This window comes from Bombus vosnesenskii, unplaced genomic scaffold (genome assembly GCF_011952255.1).
Source record: "Bombus vosnesenskii isolate JDL3184/JDL3185 unplaced genomic scaffold, Bvos_JDL3184-5_v1.1 scf7180000013352, whole genome shotgun sequence".
Taxonomy (NCBI): domain Eukaryota; kingdom Metazoa; phylum Arthropoda; class Insecta; order Hymenoptera; family Apidae; genus Bombus; species Bombus vosnesenskii.
The window spans coordinates 3,782,537-3,799,665 of record NW_022882988.1 but is presented as its reverse complement, the minus strand read 5'-3'; the positions used below and the strand labels follow the sequence as shown (position 1 = coordinate 3,799,665).

Here is a 17,129-nt window from a genome sequence, read left to right as displayed (position 1 = left end):
TGATGTAACCGATCGCTATACCATGAGTTTCCGCCTTTTAGTTTAGAAATTTCGGTATAACCTTTCGTTTGCAACGAGTTAATTTCGAAGGTATGGAATAACACGACTCGCCGGACGAGGGTCGCGCGTCGATAATATTTACGAAATCGGCGAAGCGCCAGGCTTCGAATGACCAGGCAAACGATTATAACACACAGCGGTCGGTGATAATTGAATCTCGTTCACGGGTCGATTCGCAACGAGGCACTCGCGTATCGCGTTCGCACTTTGGGTACTTCGATCCGAAAGAAATTTTCCGAAATCGGATAAATCGGTGGATTTTCAGATTCGGCGATGTTCCGGGCAAGGGGAGGGGTAGAGGCAATGTTTGCCAGCACGTTTTGAGTATCGTTCGCATCACGAATCCCCATGTAACGACATTAATCAAGGGATTCGCGTAATTTTAATTAAAAACCGCGCCAGACCTGCGAACGACCATGAAACAAATTTAATTAATTTTTCACCGGTTGGCGCCGCGGCTCGATTCCCCGCGTCGACGACAATCCCGGCAACTCGTTATTTATCTAGGCCGAAAGGAACAGCGGCTTGAACGGTTCGACCGCCATCGAAAGCGGATTTCTGTATTAAAGTGACTACAATCGCGACCGAACGAACGGTGAATTAGCGGCGAGGCTGGCCCACCGCGAAATTGTTCGCGGTGTCGCGAATCGGCCAGCGCATTATCGCCGCATCATCGATATTCCTACCCTCTCACCCTCGACCTGATCTTTATTACGACAGGGGTTCAATAAGCTCGCGGATGAAAGCTTGACGAGTTTTCGTTATAACTAACTACCTATACGAGGTATTTTTATTATCAATATATTTATATTGTCTATCTATAACTAAGTTATTGCCGCTTCGCATGCGGAACAATATAAGACAAATATATGATAGATTGACTTCGATTGAAATATGTGGCTACCGAATAAATTCGAAAGCGTTCTATAAGTGATGTCTGTTTCAATTGTCTATTTCTCAGTCTTCTTTGACTTTTATCGCTATTGGCGTGTTGCTATTGGTGAATCTTTGCTTTCGCGAAGGCGTTGTCGCCTTCTTTGTATGGTGATTCCGCCAAAGGGCGAGAAATAACATTTCTGTTCTCAGTAATATCATTAATAACACCTTAACTCGCTGAGATTTAAGCGACCATTACCGTACATATCTTTCTATCACCTTGATATCCACGTTGTGTTAGAGTTATCGAAGATAAGAAAAGAAAATAGGCTCAGATGAAGATTTAGGATTTCCAGGTTAATATTCCTCGATATCTAACGTTCGATTTTTAATCAGCAAATAGGTCTCTAACGTCCAAAGTGTTTCCCGAAGGTTTCTCGCCTGCGTGCTCGATAATTCGATAATTCGATCGAAGCTGGCTCCGATGGCGCTAGCGTACGTGCACCGCTAGCTCGCCGAGGGATTAATGATACCATTATTCGAGCGTCATCGCGTCTAGGTGGAATCGAAAGGGTGTTCCTAGTGTGGCGCCGCGTCGCGCTTCGCCATTTCACCGTGCACACGTACCTACGAGCTCAAAAACACCGCCGTCAAAGTAAATAGACAAAGACGAGCGGATCGAAGCTGGGTGGTCGCTTTTTCCCCAGCGCTTTTTACCTCGTGCCGGTTTTTTCTCCTCCCAACGCGATGCACGCAGTCCCTCTGCAGCGCCTTTAAAGATCTCTTTTGCGTTCCCCTTTCTCTTTTTCTTCTCTTTTTTCTCGCATGATCCAACCGTACGTAGTAGTTCGAGCCGCGAAGCAGATCCGAAGTCGGTCAAGCCGCCATATCGTCGAGTCACTTCTACTTGCCGGTTTAAAAGCGTTTCGGCGCGCGGTCCCGTCATCGCCGCGAGACGAACGCCAACACATCCATCAAAAGGTATCGCGGTCTCTAGCTGGTTGTACCAACGTCGACAAACCCGAACAATCTCGCCTCGGGTTGCTTTCGCGAAGATTTTTCGACTCGTGGCACAAGCGCTCGGAGAGAAGAAGCCTTTTACGATACGCTCCGTGGAAAGGACAAAGCCTTTGCTCCGGTAATTATGTGTCTGGCGTAATGCGGTTTAACGCGTTATTGCGGCTCCTAGATTTATGCATTTTCGTTGCCGAGCAGCTCTTTTCTCCGCTTTTAAATTAGTACCTACTCGTTTTATGAGCCAGGACCAACTGGCTCTCTGCTGTTCTTATAGAGCTTTTACTCGAAGTTTATGTGAATTTCTTCGCGCTTTGCGCAGGATCTTACTCCAACAATGACACCACGATTGAACATCAAGAAATCCTTCCTTCTTCGACGATTAATTTTCACGTGGTTATATATTCAAAAATATAACACGACATAATTAGTTCGATCAAATTCATGGAGATGCAGGATCGTAGAACGATCGATTTTCGTACTACAATGTGTCGGTACCTACAAATTGTTGACCGATGTAACAAGGAATCTGCTTCAAACGTTTCTATCTTGTCGAATGTCTCGTAAGGAGCAACAACTTATCTTAAAACCAATCTTTACGACAGTCTCGTACAAATAACGCATCGATCTATGATACCTGTAGAATATTTTTTCGCTAATGCCGTCTGATTGATGCAACAGAATCATTAATAGGGATTCTCTGATACTTTTAGACAGTGTATATACCCTTTGCTGTTCGCGAGATGCTCAACGAGATAGAAACGTTTGAACTCGTACAAGTTCCTCTTTTATCTCTCTCAGCAAACAGCTCACCTACGTCGGTGTTCGTAAATCCTCGTACAATCTTCCACTTCTTACCATCCGGTTCAATCGATATTCAAAGTAAAAGAGAAACGAGAGACTTACCTCCGCGGGCGGTTTGCCAGCCACGCTGACGCACTCGATCACCAATTCCCGGTCCTCGGTCGTGATAAGAAAGTCGCCCTGAAGGATCTTTGGTTTCTGAGGCGGAACCAGCACGCTCAGCTTGGCGAATCTCGAGCGTAATGCTGGCTGGCCGTCGTTCGTGGGCGATGCCTGGCATTGGTATGTGCCATCGTCCTCCAGTTCCACCGGATAAATATGTAACGAGAAATCACCTGGAACACAAAGACAGACACGATCTTTTTCAGTTGTTGTACATTAGCGTAGGAATCTGTTTCATACATTTTTTGGAAATGTGAAAATGTCAGAATACGTTACTAACCCCAGGATTGTTAGAATAGCGCGAAAATAGTAAATCCTCATTTCTCGTGGAAATTTTATAGATCCGCTGAATTTTTAGAGATTCGGAGGAATTTTTAGAAAACATACGAGTAGAAGTTAATGAACATTTTTCTCGTTGTATTTTGTCACAATGCATGTCATTTTGATTTCTTTGTTGCATATTTTCATGTCATTGCCGGTTTATCTAACGTTGAGAGAATTTTTGGGTAAAGGTATAAAGCAATTCAATGATTATAGTTTAGAAATTGTCGCACGCTACGCATCTCTTTCCACTATTCGTATATTCTCTTTATCCGTATATTACAATCTCTTTCACTCACTTCGGATAAACTACGCAGGCATTTTCGAAACGTATTCAGCGACTGGAATATTTCGGCTTCGCTATACGTTCGCTTTTCATTCCGTAAATTCAAGCATACGCTTTTTCCACAGATCCATAATACTTGAAACTCAATGAAAGCTACGCGAGAGATAACCATCTAAGCTGATGCTCGCATTACGTCTCTACTTTGATGTATCTTTCGTTCATTCGCTTCGAATAAATCGTGTCTCGTGCAAATATAGAATCCGAAACAACTCTATCTCCCGAAATCTAAATTTAAATTCAATTCAAAATCCAACTTCTTCGGTCCACAAGCTCCGATCAAGCTGTCTGACCAGCACGTTCGGGCCGATGAATTTTTAGCCGGGCCAGGTGTCAGGCCACCAGCGGAATTCCAAAAGTTCGGGGTTGGACCGCGTGCAAATTGAACCAGCCGGAGATTTTCACTTTATACGCGGCCGGTATCGCAACATCGGGTACTAGGAACGAGAAACGGTGGAGGAGAGGTGGACCAGGGTGAGACGAGGTGACGGGAATGGGGGTGTGCTCGGATAGAAAACCATTTACCCCCGTTGATTGAAACTAACGGTTTACGAGCGTCTGCTCGATCGTATCGTGTCGGCCCGTACGTAGGAAATTTCTCCGACTGACGGTTTTATTTTGAAATCTCCACATATACGTGTAAGCTGTCAGAAACAACGCGGCGGCTGTGCAGTGCGCGAATCGACGCGAATTAGAACGGCCCGTTGCCGGCCGCGTCAGCAAAATTCCAATTTTTCTCTCTTCCGCAACCTTCTCCCCTTCCTCCTCCACCTACTTCGTCCTCTTTCCTTCTCCACTTTCGTCCTGGTTCCATCCACTCGTTCATTTCTTCCTTTTCCTATCATTCCCGTCCGACGGTCCAGGTTCTCGATCGTTGAATCACCAGGATACACCACGAGACCGCAAGTGTTCGAACTTTTCCGCGAGAAAGTATCTCGGGCACCGATTATCGCCGCCAGCAACAACCGATCGCGATCAAGTAAATTCGTCTGGCGCGTGATTTATTTGCACCGAGCATCCCCCTCCTCCCCCTCCTCGTCTCACTCCTCTCTTACCACTTCTATCAGCCGCTATCCATCCATCCATCTATCCATCTAAACATCTATCATTCTGTCCCCCCCTCCTCCTCCTCCTCTTATCCCTATTGCCGTGCGACAGCTTCGTCTCATCTATCCACCCAATTCGCTCTCGCGTTTCTTTCATTCCATTCATGCAACTTTCACGAGCCGCTTCTCTTCGTGGCATGCACGACGAAGCAATTGTGCTTCGGCTCGAACGAACGAATGAAACCGAAACGAACGAATGAACGGTACGTACAACCGGACGATCCCGATGGACGTGGATCCAGATGCGGAGATGGGGTTGACGTTCGGGAGGACAACGGGCTGCGGTGACGAGTGGGCCGCTACCAGTAAATGGAAAAATGGAATCGTCTCACTTGTACGCAGTGGCTGATCGTTCCAGCGATAAATCGCGCCCTTGCGGACCTAACTTTCGCTCTCGTTTTTCGGCTTTTGTCCATAGTCGTTCGTCTCTCGCTGATTTCAAGTGGTACGAGCTTCGTCGCGAGATTTTTTCAGGGATTTGTCTTTGTACTGTTCGATCGGTGCTTTCGTCTACTTAGATACATCTACTAAGGTGATATCTAATAGCGATATTGGAATGAAGCAAGGGAAGGAATAAGGAGGCAAGGGAAAAGAAAAAGAACGCGAAAGAAGCAGGAGAAGAAAGGATAGGAAAAGTGGGCGTTCTTAGAACAGCGATCTGCACAGTGACGAGAAGTTTCTTTCGCTGAACGAGCAACTATCTTTGCGGACTTGTAATCGGACTTTTGGAATTTTAAATTACTTGTTTAGAATACAATCTTTATGGGGAAACAGAAGAATGGATGTACGGATTATTCTGGTTCTCAAATGTAAATACGTATATTATTTTCTACAAAAATAGAATTTTCTAACAGATAAATCCACGTTATCGGCAGAAAGGATAGTTGTAAAGAGCTTTCGTTTTCTCAGTCGTTACATCGCTTTAGCCATTCCTTTAATTCTTATCCTTTAACGCTATTTGTAAAATTATTAAAAACGCGATGAGATATCAAAGAAACAACACGGTTATATAAAACACGGCTTATTTTGTTCACACGTTTTTCTGTTTTAAGTCAAACGATAGCGTGAGTGATTTAGCCACGTCTCAGCGTATTTTTTTAATAGAAGCCACGTGTATCGTATTCGCCTAACCACTTACGCCACACTAATCCTACAAACGGCATACCATTTGCGGGGCTATAGACCTGTTTTAGCAGTGCATAAAGAGTTGTTTGAAAGTGGATCAACCGGGGCCGCAAGGTTTCTCGCACGAAACGCAAATATTCATAGGGGTTGCATGGGCTTACTAGCCAACGAGGCAATAAACATCGCATCTGCGTTCCTTTCATGCGCGGCACAGGGCTGAAAACACCACGAGATGCGTATTAGCGTGCCATTGCGAACGAAAAAGGATTTCAGCTGCGGAGTCTGACTGTTCCGCTGCAATATCACGGAAGATTGAACGGAAAACGTTTCACGTTGACGATAAAGGCGCGCGTTATCGTATAGCAGACTAGACGCCGTGAGGAACAGATAGAATTTTCATTCTCATCTGTTATTGCATTCTATTCGTTTATTTGTTTGTTCTGTGTACGCTATCATGATAAAGCAGTAGCATCGATCGAATATACAATATCGTAAGTACAATATGCATTTCTTACGTATCCGTGTATTGTATCATCGTGTAATATCAATGTAGATACTTGTTCGTAATTATCAAGGCGTTTACAGGAAAAGGAGATTAGGAAATTAATACAACTTTTAAGAATTATTATTTAGGAGGCTCGATGTTTATATACAGGCTCTTCATATTTACACATGTATATGTATATACATAATTTTCCTCTCGTTTATTTATATTAATTCATTGCTCTATACAATTCCTACACTCGTGTTATTAATTCTTTTTCTATCTGTTTTCTTCCGTAAACATTTTCAATGAGATTTAGATTAGGGGATTGCAAGGACCAACACGTACGATTCTTAATTTGCCATATTCTTTCTGCTATTGCGACAGACAGTCATCGCAAACTTTCGCATCGTTAATTGTACGAGTGCGAAACCAAATACGAAATACCGATGTAAAATATGGATGCAAAATAAATTAGGATGTGTGAATCGGTAACTAACTGGAGCGATGAACTCGCTATGCATAGTTTCGGAAGAAACTAAAATCTTTCCCGTACATTTTCAAACCAGTATCTTCTGTCTTGAAATACGCAAATTATGGTATGAAGCAAAGTTATAAATCGTTGCATTGTATCATCAAATGATAATATGGAAATATTAAACAAATAGATACGAATCTATAACTGCAGCAAGGTAGAAGGGTTCTCCTAGCGAGAATTCGCCATGACGTTATCGTTTTGTGCGATCTTTTGTATTTATACGGTGTCTCTGTCTAGCGGAACACAAAAATAACTCTTGGCCTTTCTAGCGCGCGAATGCAGCTCGAAGGGATTCCGTTGCATTATGAGGGACAATAATTAGCGCTCCTCTGGAGCTCATTTAGCCAACTTTGGTAACTTCGGTGGAAGCAGCTCGGCGCGACGTCTCCTTGCAGCCCTGCTTTGGTAATTGCTGGTGCGCGCACGGAGGTGCTCGCGTTTCTCGCAAACGACGACGACGACACCGACGACGAGGGCCAATGACTCGAAGAACCAGCTGGAACTTCCCGACGAACATAACTTTCGCGTAAACAAAGCTGGCGGTCACTGGCACGATCGGAAGTCTCGCTAAAAGTCCGCGAGGAATTTCTCGAAACATGCAACGTCATTAACTAAAGAGAGTCGGTGGAAGAAAGAAAAAGAAAGAAAGACAACTACGAGTATCGTTACATGTTAATTTGCAGTGAAATTTTCAACTTTTCTCGGCAGCTATCTCTGCACCAATATTACACCACCTTTTTATTTCAATTTAATTGATATTTAAGAAGTAAAGTGTACATGCATTTCAACTATTCAGAATTTATGAAAATACTTAAATGAATTTGTAAACACGGTAAAATAAAATAAATGTAACAAGTGTAGGAAAGTAAAATCTACCGATCGAATCCGATCCATGTAATGTTTCTAACAGCGGAATCGCACTTTTGCATTATTGGAAACATAAATGCAACGAATCACCCGGGAATTGCAACGACGTCGCCGTCGTTCGTCTGCGCCAGATCTTAAAGTCAGCGAATGGCTTGCAGCAGAAGCTGAACGTATTCACGAAAAGTACGGTATTCATATAGCTCGACATAGAACGGACAACAAGCAATTCAGGTCAGAAATCCTTGCTCTCTGAGATACAATTCCAGAAATTTCCGACCACGTGTTTGGACAAAGGTGGACAAAGCGAGGAAGGAAGGCGAGGATGAGGCAAAACGGATGAGCGGAAAGCGAGAGACGCAACCCTTTACGTGGAGAAGGCACTAGAAGAGCTTTAACGACTAACTGGATGCGGCGAAACAATGCATCACTAACAATTAGTTAGTGCGGGCGCAGTCGGTGATATTACAAACGGCCATAATTAATTTTAATTATACGGAACAGGTAACGAGCACTCCACTACAGACAACTATGATTAATTGCGTATAGTCAAGCTGGAAGGCATAGATCGTTGCCTGGATCCGCTGGAACGTTCCTACGTTATACGTTTAGGTTAACCCACGCGTCTTAATAGTTCACTCGTCTTGCTGTCACCGATGTTTTCCAAGCTTATTCCTCAGTTTTATAGACGACATCCATTATCAGATAGAAGCTAGTATTACGGTTAAAGCGAAACGCGGCCGGTTAATCGATTGTCACGCTCATAAGCGACTTTAAATAGCAATTTTATACGAGGGACATTAAGCTCGTGAACCTTTCAACGTTCCGACATTTCGATATAACTACGCTTCAATTACCATCGAGGTTTAGAGGAAATCGAGAAAATTAACTCGTCCGAGGAATTACAAAGCTTAGTCGGTTACAGGAAAGGAATCCATCCACGGTTGGCTTAGAATTACTCAATTGGTTCGAGCTCTCTTGTTCAAGGAACCAATCGCAGACGATTCCCTCCCCTTCGATCTCAACGAGGAACGGTTTCAGCTCGAGATCGCTTAAAACGCGAAGACCGCTTTAAAAACGAACCGAAAAACGACCGGACACTATTCTCCTATCTCTTCGGGTCACGTTTCTCCCTTGAAAAGACTTTGAGCTTGGCTCGCACGAACCAAGAACGAACGGAGAAAATTTCCAGCGAGATTCTTCGAAGTTCCGAGGTAGAAGATATAGGCCAAGGTCGCTTTTATCCGATAGAAAACGAAGGACGTGCACGCGGGGAGCCGCAATATCCGGAAATTTCGTATTCAAAATCGGACGATTTTTCCGGCCAGATTTCGATGGCGCCGGTCCAATAATCGGAGGACGAAAAATTTAAATAAACGTCGAAAATGGCTGGGTTTGCATAGCTCGCATTTTCTCCGAAATGGACAACGCGGATACGCGCGTGTATACATAGGTTATGTACATATATATATATATATATATATATATAGATTACTAATCCGTGCCCCGTTTTATACATATACGAAAACGAATAATCCAGATTTGCCGCGGCGGTATGTCAATCAGCGTAGCTATTACCATCATTATTATTTCGGTTAATTGGATCGCAATTTTCCGTTACAATCGCATACACCAGGAATTATATGGTATTATCGTTTTGAATCTCGCCATACTGAGAGAAACCGCGGCACAGTCGTGCCGCGGCCTCCGTCTGCCCATTTCTCGCCTTTTTTTTTCCTTTTTCCCCTGCTGCTTCTTTTTTCCACCTTTTTTTCGCACTTTTTTTGTCGTTTGGTATAATTACACCGTCAGCGGAATCACGTGCGTTCCATTAAAAAGAAATGGAACAAATGGAACCATTAAAAAGAAAAAAGAAAAAAAGCAACATGCCCGCCTACGAATACTTGAGAAAATAACGAAAGAACCAATGGAAACGTTTCGATGATTTTTTCGTTACTCGATAATGAAACGTACACACGTCAGGAGCAGACAGGGTTACGATAGTGCTACACGACTACCATTAAAGAGAAACTGTAGCATAGCGTGTTTACTTAACGCCCCGTAAAGTGGCCCGTTTCTTCGTGGCACCTTCCGCGATCGGCAATTAGCCGTTATGAAATGCTAATATTCTCGCGGCTATATCGCGATATCGTGTTACTCGAGGTGAACTAAGCGGTTGAGTCGATCGAACCGGCGCGATATCCATTAAACGGTGTCGACGTGTTCACTGCCGGAGGTATTAAGTCCTTGCCCTGATGTGCTGGGTTGCTTTTATCGTAGATGAAATCGTAGAGAAACGTCGAATCATCATCATCATCGTGTGTATGTGTGTGTGTGTGTGCGTATGTGTGACATCCGTTCTCTCGCCGATCGAGGCGATCCTGACCGAATCACCGACATCACGATGTATAATCACGAATCTCTTGGCACAGACCCACTAATCCTTTAATCAGGAACGTAGCTCTGGTTCGCCTGGCATAATCATCGACCGTTTGGTGCCGCAACTGGGCAAACAACGTCTATACTAACGGCACGCCAGGGCTACGCATAGCATTTATTGCTACGGTAAATCAAACGGATCTCGATAATGCACAGTTGACCTTACCTATAAGGGGCAGGCTAGCGTCGTAAATTTCGAAACGGCCGTGATAATTTCTTAGCTCCGACCTATCGTCGAATCGATACCTTGATTTTCCTCGCTTCCTCCCCTTCGTTGGAAAAGAACCTACGACTCACGGCTTGCCGATTTGATATCGCGTGAAATGCTGGAACGAATCGGTGCCAAATGAGAAATCGATCACCGCTAATTTCCTCGGTTAACGATCGTATCGTGATTCGACCAACAGAAATTAAAAGGCAATCGTTTCTCCCACTGTTTAATCGACTACGTTATTCGGGCGTCATCGAAAATTTTACAGCTGGAGCGAAAATTTGCGACACTCTAGAACGAACGAGGTACAGTGACTAGAGAGAAGGAAGCATTTCCACCGAGAATAAATCAACGAGCCGTTGATAACTCATCACGACAGGTGTATAGCCTGTTTCATTAGCCAGTTTACCGATTTACATCACCAAGATTTTTCTATGCTCCTCTTTATACGCGGAACGAGAAACACATTCAAGTTTTTCTCGCACGAGAGCCAAAGGCACGTGCGAGTTGTTCGTGAACTTTAAATGGAATTTGAAATTAATGAATTATTAATCCGAATAAGTTTCACTCGAGTATAAGCGTTAAAAGTTTCGGAGATATAACCCTCATAATCTTCATTCTAAGTGGAAAGTGTACTCTCTGGTATAATGTGCGACTCTTCATATACACAGTTTCTTTATGCTCTGCCGCATTAACTCTCTACTGACAAAGTTGGATTAATTCCGATCCTTATTCTTTTGCGTTGTATTCGTCGAAAGTACGTATTCGTTGGTGGTATTTCAGAGCGTGAGCCGGTACTTGGCATTACAATCGATTGATCTCGCTTACTCTCGCTATTTCTACTGACTCTCCTTGTCATACAACGAGCGATAAGAAAACGGCACATTTGATCGGTGGCACGCAAGCGAGCAAACAACTGAGAAACACTGTATTTCGCAGCTCGTATCTATCGAACCAGCAACGGGGAAACGTGTAAGTATCCTTGTTAGTATGTTGCTACATCGTTTTCTGTTTTTTCTCAAATATTTACTTTCTGCGCTGTTCTAACTTTCTGCAGTTTCCTGTCCTGTTGCTTTACTACACTCAAAGGTTCCTTGTTCGACAACCCACAGTTACAATAGTATACACTTGACGTGAAAATTCGCGAGAATTCGAAAAGATGCTCACTGTTTCCTAAATTTCTTTTATGGAATTTATTTCAAGGAAAAATGCATGATTAATGGCGCGGTGATGTCGCGTATATTTTTATCGAATATTTTAGTAATATCGTATATGTATTTTATAAATTTATGACGCATATTTGGTTTCAATTAAATCATGCATCTGTACATCATAAATACGCTTGCTTTTTCCATCCAAATATTGATTAACAACACTTTTCGAACAGAGAAAATAGTTATTGAAAATTGTAATTTACACTGTCAAGATAAAAATTGGATAGAAAACAAAGCTTTATTTTCAAACGCAAAGATATCAGTTTCAAACGTGTATCGAAATAGCGACCTGACTGCCGGTTTTTCACGCGCATGCCGAATTTCTCGTCCATTCGCAACCGTTAAAGTAAGTACAAACAATAGATCGTACGTTTTGTTGCGCTTCTACGAAACATTTTTCGTACGGATCCTCTTGAAAACAATTCCGAAAGTATATTACATGGATTAATATATTTTGAATGAAGCGCGTAAATTTTTCATCAACTTCGTTCGAAGTTTTTTATTTTATATAGAGTGCAAAATTCTCTGCTGTACGGAACGGTGCTCTACGAAATATTCATGTCGACATCGCGCTTCTGCGCGTTACAAGCGTTACTCGAAACAGTTTTTAAATAATGCATGCATTAGAATCAGCCAGGTATATTCCTTCTTAGCTTGGCGAGGCAAATGCGTCTGACAATGAACGATCCGTCTGCTTTTTCCGCTTCTGACTCACGGCCTAACCGTCGATCGCGTATTTTCTCATGTAACTTTCAATGCATGCATTATTTCTCTTATTCTGATCGATGTAAGCTTGCAAAAAGATGCAAAAACCGTCTCGGTTATTCTACTCGCTATTCTTTTGAACTTTCCTTTACATTTTGTAAGACGTTCCATACGACGTACTTGAATTTCTGAACTATCAAAAATTCGAACGATTAAATTCAAATTCTTCATATTTCAAATTCAAAATAGAGAAAAGAAAGATAGAACAGAACGATCATATTTTAAAATATTATAGGAGAAAAATGGGATTCGAATTAGGCTTTTACTAGTTATTTATTGATAGATGGCCAATGAATTCTGTCTCTCATCGATTATTTTAAACTTCGATGGACCTACATTTCCACCTATATACGGAAGTATACATATATGTATATACGTCGTAATCCTCTATTCATTCGTGGTCTATTTATCGCAATGAAATTTTGGTAAGTATAAATGGAGAATTTCTGTTATATGAATGAAAAATTTTAGATTAATCGGACTCCCATTACACCCACTCCAGTATACGTAGATAATTTATTCATTGATGGATTCAAATAAATAGAGTTACGTTTCTCGAAAGTTTTAAAACACCTATTTTTATAAAACTCAAGTATTTCGTGTAAATTATATAACAAAATATATATGTAACAGATAAATGTGATTGCAGTACAAATACGTAAATTCCGATGAAGATATAAAAATAAGCCATAACATTCGATTTTGACATCGTCAATTCTATATCAAGAAGCAATTGAAATTTTTCTCTTTTCAAGTTTTCTATTAATTTTTTAAATATCTTACGATTTGTATCACCGAATTTCCAATAGTTCGTAACAAAATATCTAATACCTACTATGTAAGAGACATTGCATTATTTCAAAAGCTGTGACAAGAATCCTCCTGCATATCAAAGCAACGTTTTATGCATGAAAAGCGAGTATACACGGCCGGGCAATAATTCGACAAGGAAATTAGTAACAGTTAGGCCTACAAACGGCATTTAAGCAAACGAGTGACCACTGCGCCGGACGAGCCAGTCGTGACATTAATCGCGTCTGTAAATTTCAGGAAAGCACGGTCGGCATAGGTCTCTGTACTTGGAACGCAACTAGGTGTATGCGCGAGCACATCGCCAGGAGTACGGGCTAGTAGCTGATCGACGACATGAAAACACTGGCCCCGCCTGCTCGACGCGATCCTACTACCATCGTTGATCATCGAACCCTGAAAATCGAGAATTGGAAACGGTGCAGCAGGAGCCAGCGATTAGGGGTTTCCCTCGGCTTTGCTCCATTTTTTCCGGGAACTTCTCAGCGTAAATGTTAGATAAAGACATCCGGTCCTCCTTCGAGGTTAAACGTTCCTCCGGAACGTCGATCCACGGAGATGGTTTTTTAATCCCGTCCAAGAATGCCGAGGAGATAACTTACTCGAGGGTAATGGAAATTCAGATAGTGCTGCATCGGATTTCGAGACGTTTAATAGAACATCCATGGATCGCTTTGTGCAACTCGTGATCACTCGTGGGATCACGAGAAGATAACGAGGAATTTTTTATAGGAAAATCATGAAACCTTGTGACAGTCACTGTGAGACAGAAAGTTTATATAGAGCCAAATTTTGGGATAATAATTTCGACGATTAATTTCTTCTATTCTCTTTGGATTAATTACAGTCGATTGTTGTGAAGAATTATAGGCAATTTAAGTTGATGCGAAACAGATTAATTTATACGATGAAACCTATTATGTAATTCTAATGATTATGTCTGATGGTTAGTCTATGGGTTTTTCTGTACTGTCTGTCAGCCGAGCGATTAACGACAAAGGGTTCGAATGATTCGTTAAGCGTGCGGTATATCGGTTGCTGAATTTCGAAATTTCTTCTTTCACCGTGGACATCTTTAAGTCACAATGAATTCTTTTATTGGTAACGTATTTCAGATTGGAATTTTTGAAGGATTTCGATATTACGATGCCTGACTGTGTCCATAACAGAAGAGTGATAAACTCTTTTTCTCTCAGCGTAAATGAAATAATATTTAGAATGTTTCTAATAGAGCAAGGCTTACGGAGAACATAACGAGTTTTGACACGTGGCTCTAACGAGGATATGGAAGCAGAGGAGCAGAGAGGGAAACCGATACTCAGAAAACTATGCGTATTACTAATCCATGCCTTCCATCTCAGTCACATTTATGTTGCTTCCCTTGAACATAAAGCTGTATAAATTTTCAATGTTTCATAATCCGTGTTTTCGTATTGCGTATTACGTACTTTTATTCCAATTAGCTCACTATCACTAAGCAGAGATTCAAGTATCATATTTACGGGATTTGTTAATAAACTTTTAAACAGTTTCACTCTCAATTTTAAATTATGAGTTGAAAGATAAATTAGATAATTGATTGTACAAAAATGAACGATTCGTAGCTCGTATACAAAATACGAATACCAGCGTCAAGAGGTTAAATTACCTTTCCATCAATATCTCTTAAAACCATTCGTTTTTCCAGTAACCACAATTTGCTCGTATTTAAATGCCACCGTAACGAATTCTTCGCCAGACGAACAATTCATAGAATGTCCGATCGCGAATGTGACACGTGTTGGCTGCCGGCAATTATACCAGCCGCTTGTAGCAGATACCTATCGGGTGTCCAAATATTGTTGCCACCAGCAAACACGTGCCATATTCGGGAGCGTGCGATATTAATCAGATATCGCACGGACGCGCGCTACGCTACTGGAATATTGCCGACCGCGGTGTATCTAATAACGGATGCCTTCTGAAGATCAGGCTTCGTCGTTGTTGGACATTGTCCACAGATTTATGGCGGACGTGATAACGGATAATTAGAGCAGTCGTAGGTCGCAGCGATACCGATCTGTTACGGTTATCGCTACTGATTTAAGTGTCAGAATTTATACGGACTTATACACCAACCCCGGTATATAAAAATGCACCATCGTCGCTGCAGGCCGAATGACTTTCAGACATTAGCATATGCATAGGGAGACGCTAGATTTCAGCGATATCTCGCGGTTGAAACGGCCGTGAAATCAAGAGGAACTTTAGTGGCGTCAATATGAAGAGAGCATGATAACCGTCCGACATCCGGTCTCGCTTTATCACGGCAAATCTGCGATTACGGAACCGCGCAACCTATTATTCGCGGAACCAATTGTTACCGGTCGCAATTTCTTGTTTTTCGGCTCCGTACTTCCTCACACTGGCATTTTTCCAGGAGAGATAGCACGATTAATCGGGCCGCGTTCGCACGGTACTCCTCTCCCGCCTCTTCATAGTTCCGTTGAAATCTCGAAAACGAGACAGTCTTATCCGTTGCTGTTTTCCCCTCTTACGTTTCATTACCGGCACTGCTCATAAAATTGCGTTGAAACGCTTAAATGGAGCTTTTGTTTCGCCCGCCACGCTCTACCCCTCGGCCACCACACCGACGAAGTAGCGAAATTTTTTTTCAGTCTGGCTACCGCAAGTTTTAAAACCGAGTTTACTGTGAAATCGTGGTATAAAATATTCTCTGGCGTGGCGTCGGATTTTCCAAGAATAAACAACATTGGTAGGTGTTACGAGGAATTGGATATGTATCGGCCAAGTCGTTAACGAATATGGAGGATCGAAAGAGAGAGAGAGAGAAAAAATGCGAAGCGATTCGAGGAAGGTACTACTCGGTGGTGATTCAATAAAAGGTTGAGGATTCTTTTAACGCGAGCTGCGTAAAATGCAATGTACATGTTGAAGACAATTTTTAAATATTAGTATAAAAACGAAGTATCTTTATACGTAGTACTTCGACCGTGTTAAAAGAGATGATATTCTTTTACACCGAATATTCGCCATTTCACGAAAGCTTGTTTCCCTCGAAAAATCAATAATGGAGATTAGTAGTAGTAATTAGGTTTATTTGATTCCTTGCAGTTTCAAAATGGGGAGTTTACATTTGTTACTCGAGTAAGTGTGTGTGTGGGGAGAAAGGAGATCTAATTCCAAGAGTTTAATTCTGTTTCTTCCTTTCCTTCGAATTATCCTTCCTTAATTCTCCTTTTTTTCAGCACTAAATGCATCCATTCCGCTACTTTTTCCTCTCTCTTTAGTATTTCTGTTACTGTTAACTTCCTTTCGGCTCTTTACATTCAGGCAGCATATGTTCTAGTGACTCTCTTGCCCATTCACGTAGTCTGCAGATTGTAATCTTCTTCCAATACGTATTTCCCTTTTCTTCGATCCCGCATCTGAACCTAGCAATCATGTTTTGACCTGTGCCTTTGCGATATTGGGACTTACTATTCTGAATTGCTCAAACAATTTATGCCATTTTCCACTAAATCAACTGAACAAAAATTCGTTAACCGTGCGGTCGATAAAAACAGTTCTCGATTAACCGCCTGTTCCTTAACAGAGTTGGTTCTATCAAGCGATCGTCGTTATGCCTGTGACACGCTGTGATCGCAGTAACGCGCAATCGAAAGATCATTTGAACAAATAAAAGGTTTCGGAACAAAGAAGTTAATCTGTTATTCACACGAAGCGTAGATTTCACGGTGCTATAAAAGGAGATCGAGCACGGTTGGATAAATGACCGAGGATTTGCATCGGGTCACATTGTCTCACCTGCTTCGTATTTTTCTTTCCATTGTAATAGTTCACGGCCACTATGGCACTTTTTACGGTATTTGTTCCGTAGCTTTCCATGCCGTTTTTCTCGTTCGTCACGTAGCAGCAACAGAGGGACAAAGAACAGGAAAAGGAGGTGGAGGAAAGGGAGATGGCAATTTAAAAGGGCAAGACACGGTGCAG

At 42.1% G+C, this 17,129-nt stretch overlaps 1 protein-coding gene across 5 annotated transcripts in view; it reads right to left on the bottom strand.

Moving 5' to 3' along the window:
- Positions 1–17,129, bottom strand: part of LOC117236710 (irregular chiasm C-roughest protein-like) — a 155,996-nt gene that overhangs the window by 28,995 nt on the left and 109,872 nt on the right. For all 5 annotated transcript variants that reach the window (XM_033499898.1, XM_033499899.1, XM_033499901.1 and 2 more), the window contains exon 3: positions 2,857–3,089. In XM_033499898.1, coding sequence (XP_033355789.1) covers positions 2,857–3,089 — 233 coding nt within the window. The remainder of the gene's footprint in view (positions 1–2,856; positions 3,090–17,129) is intronic.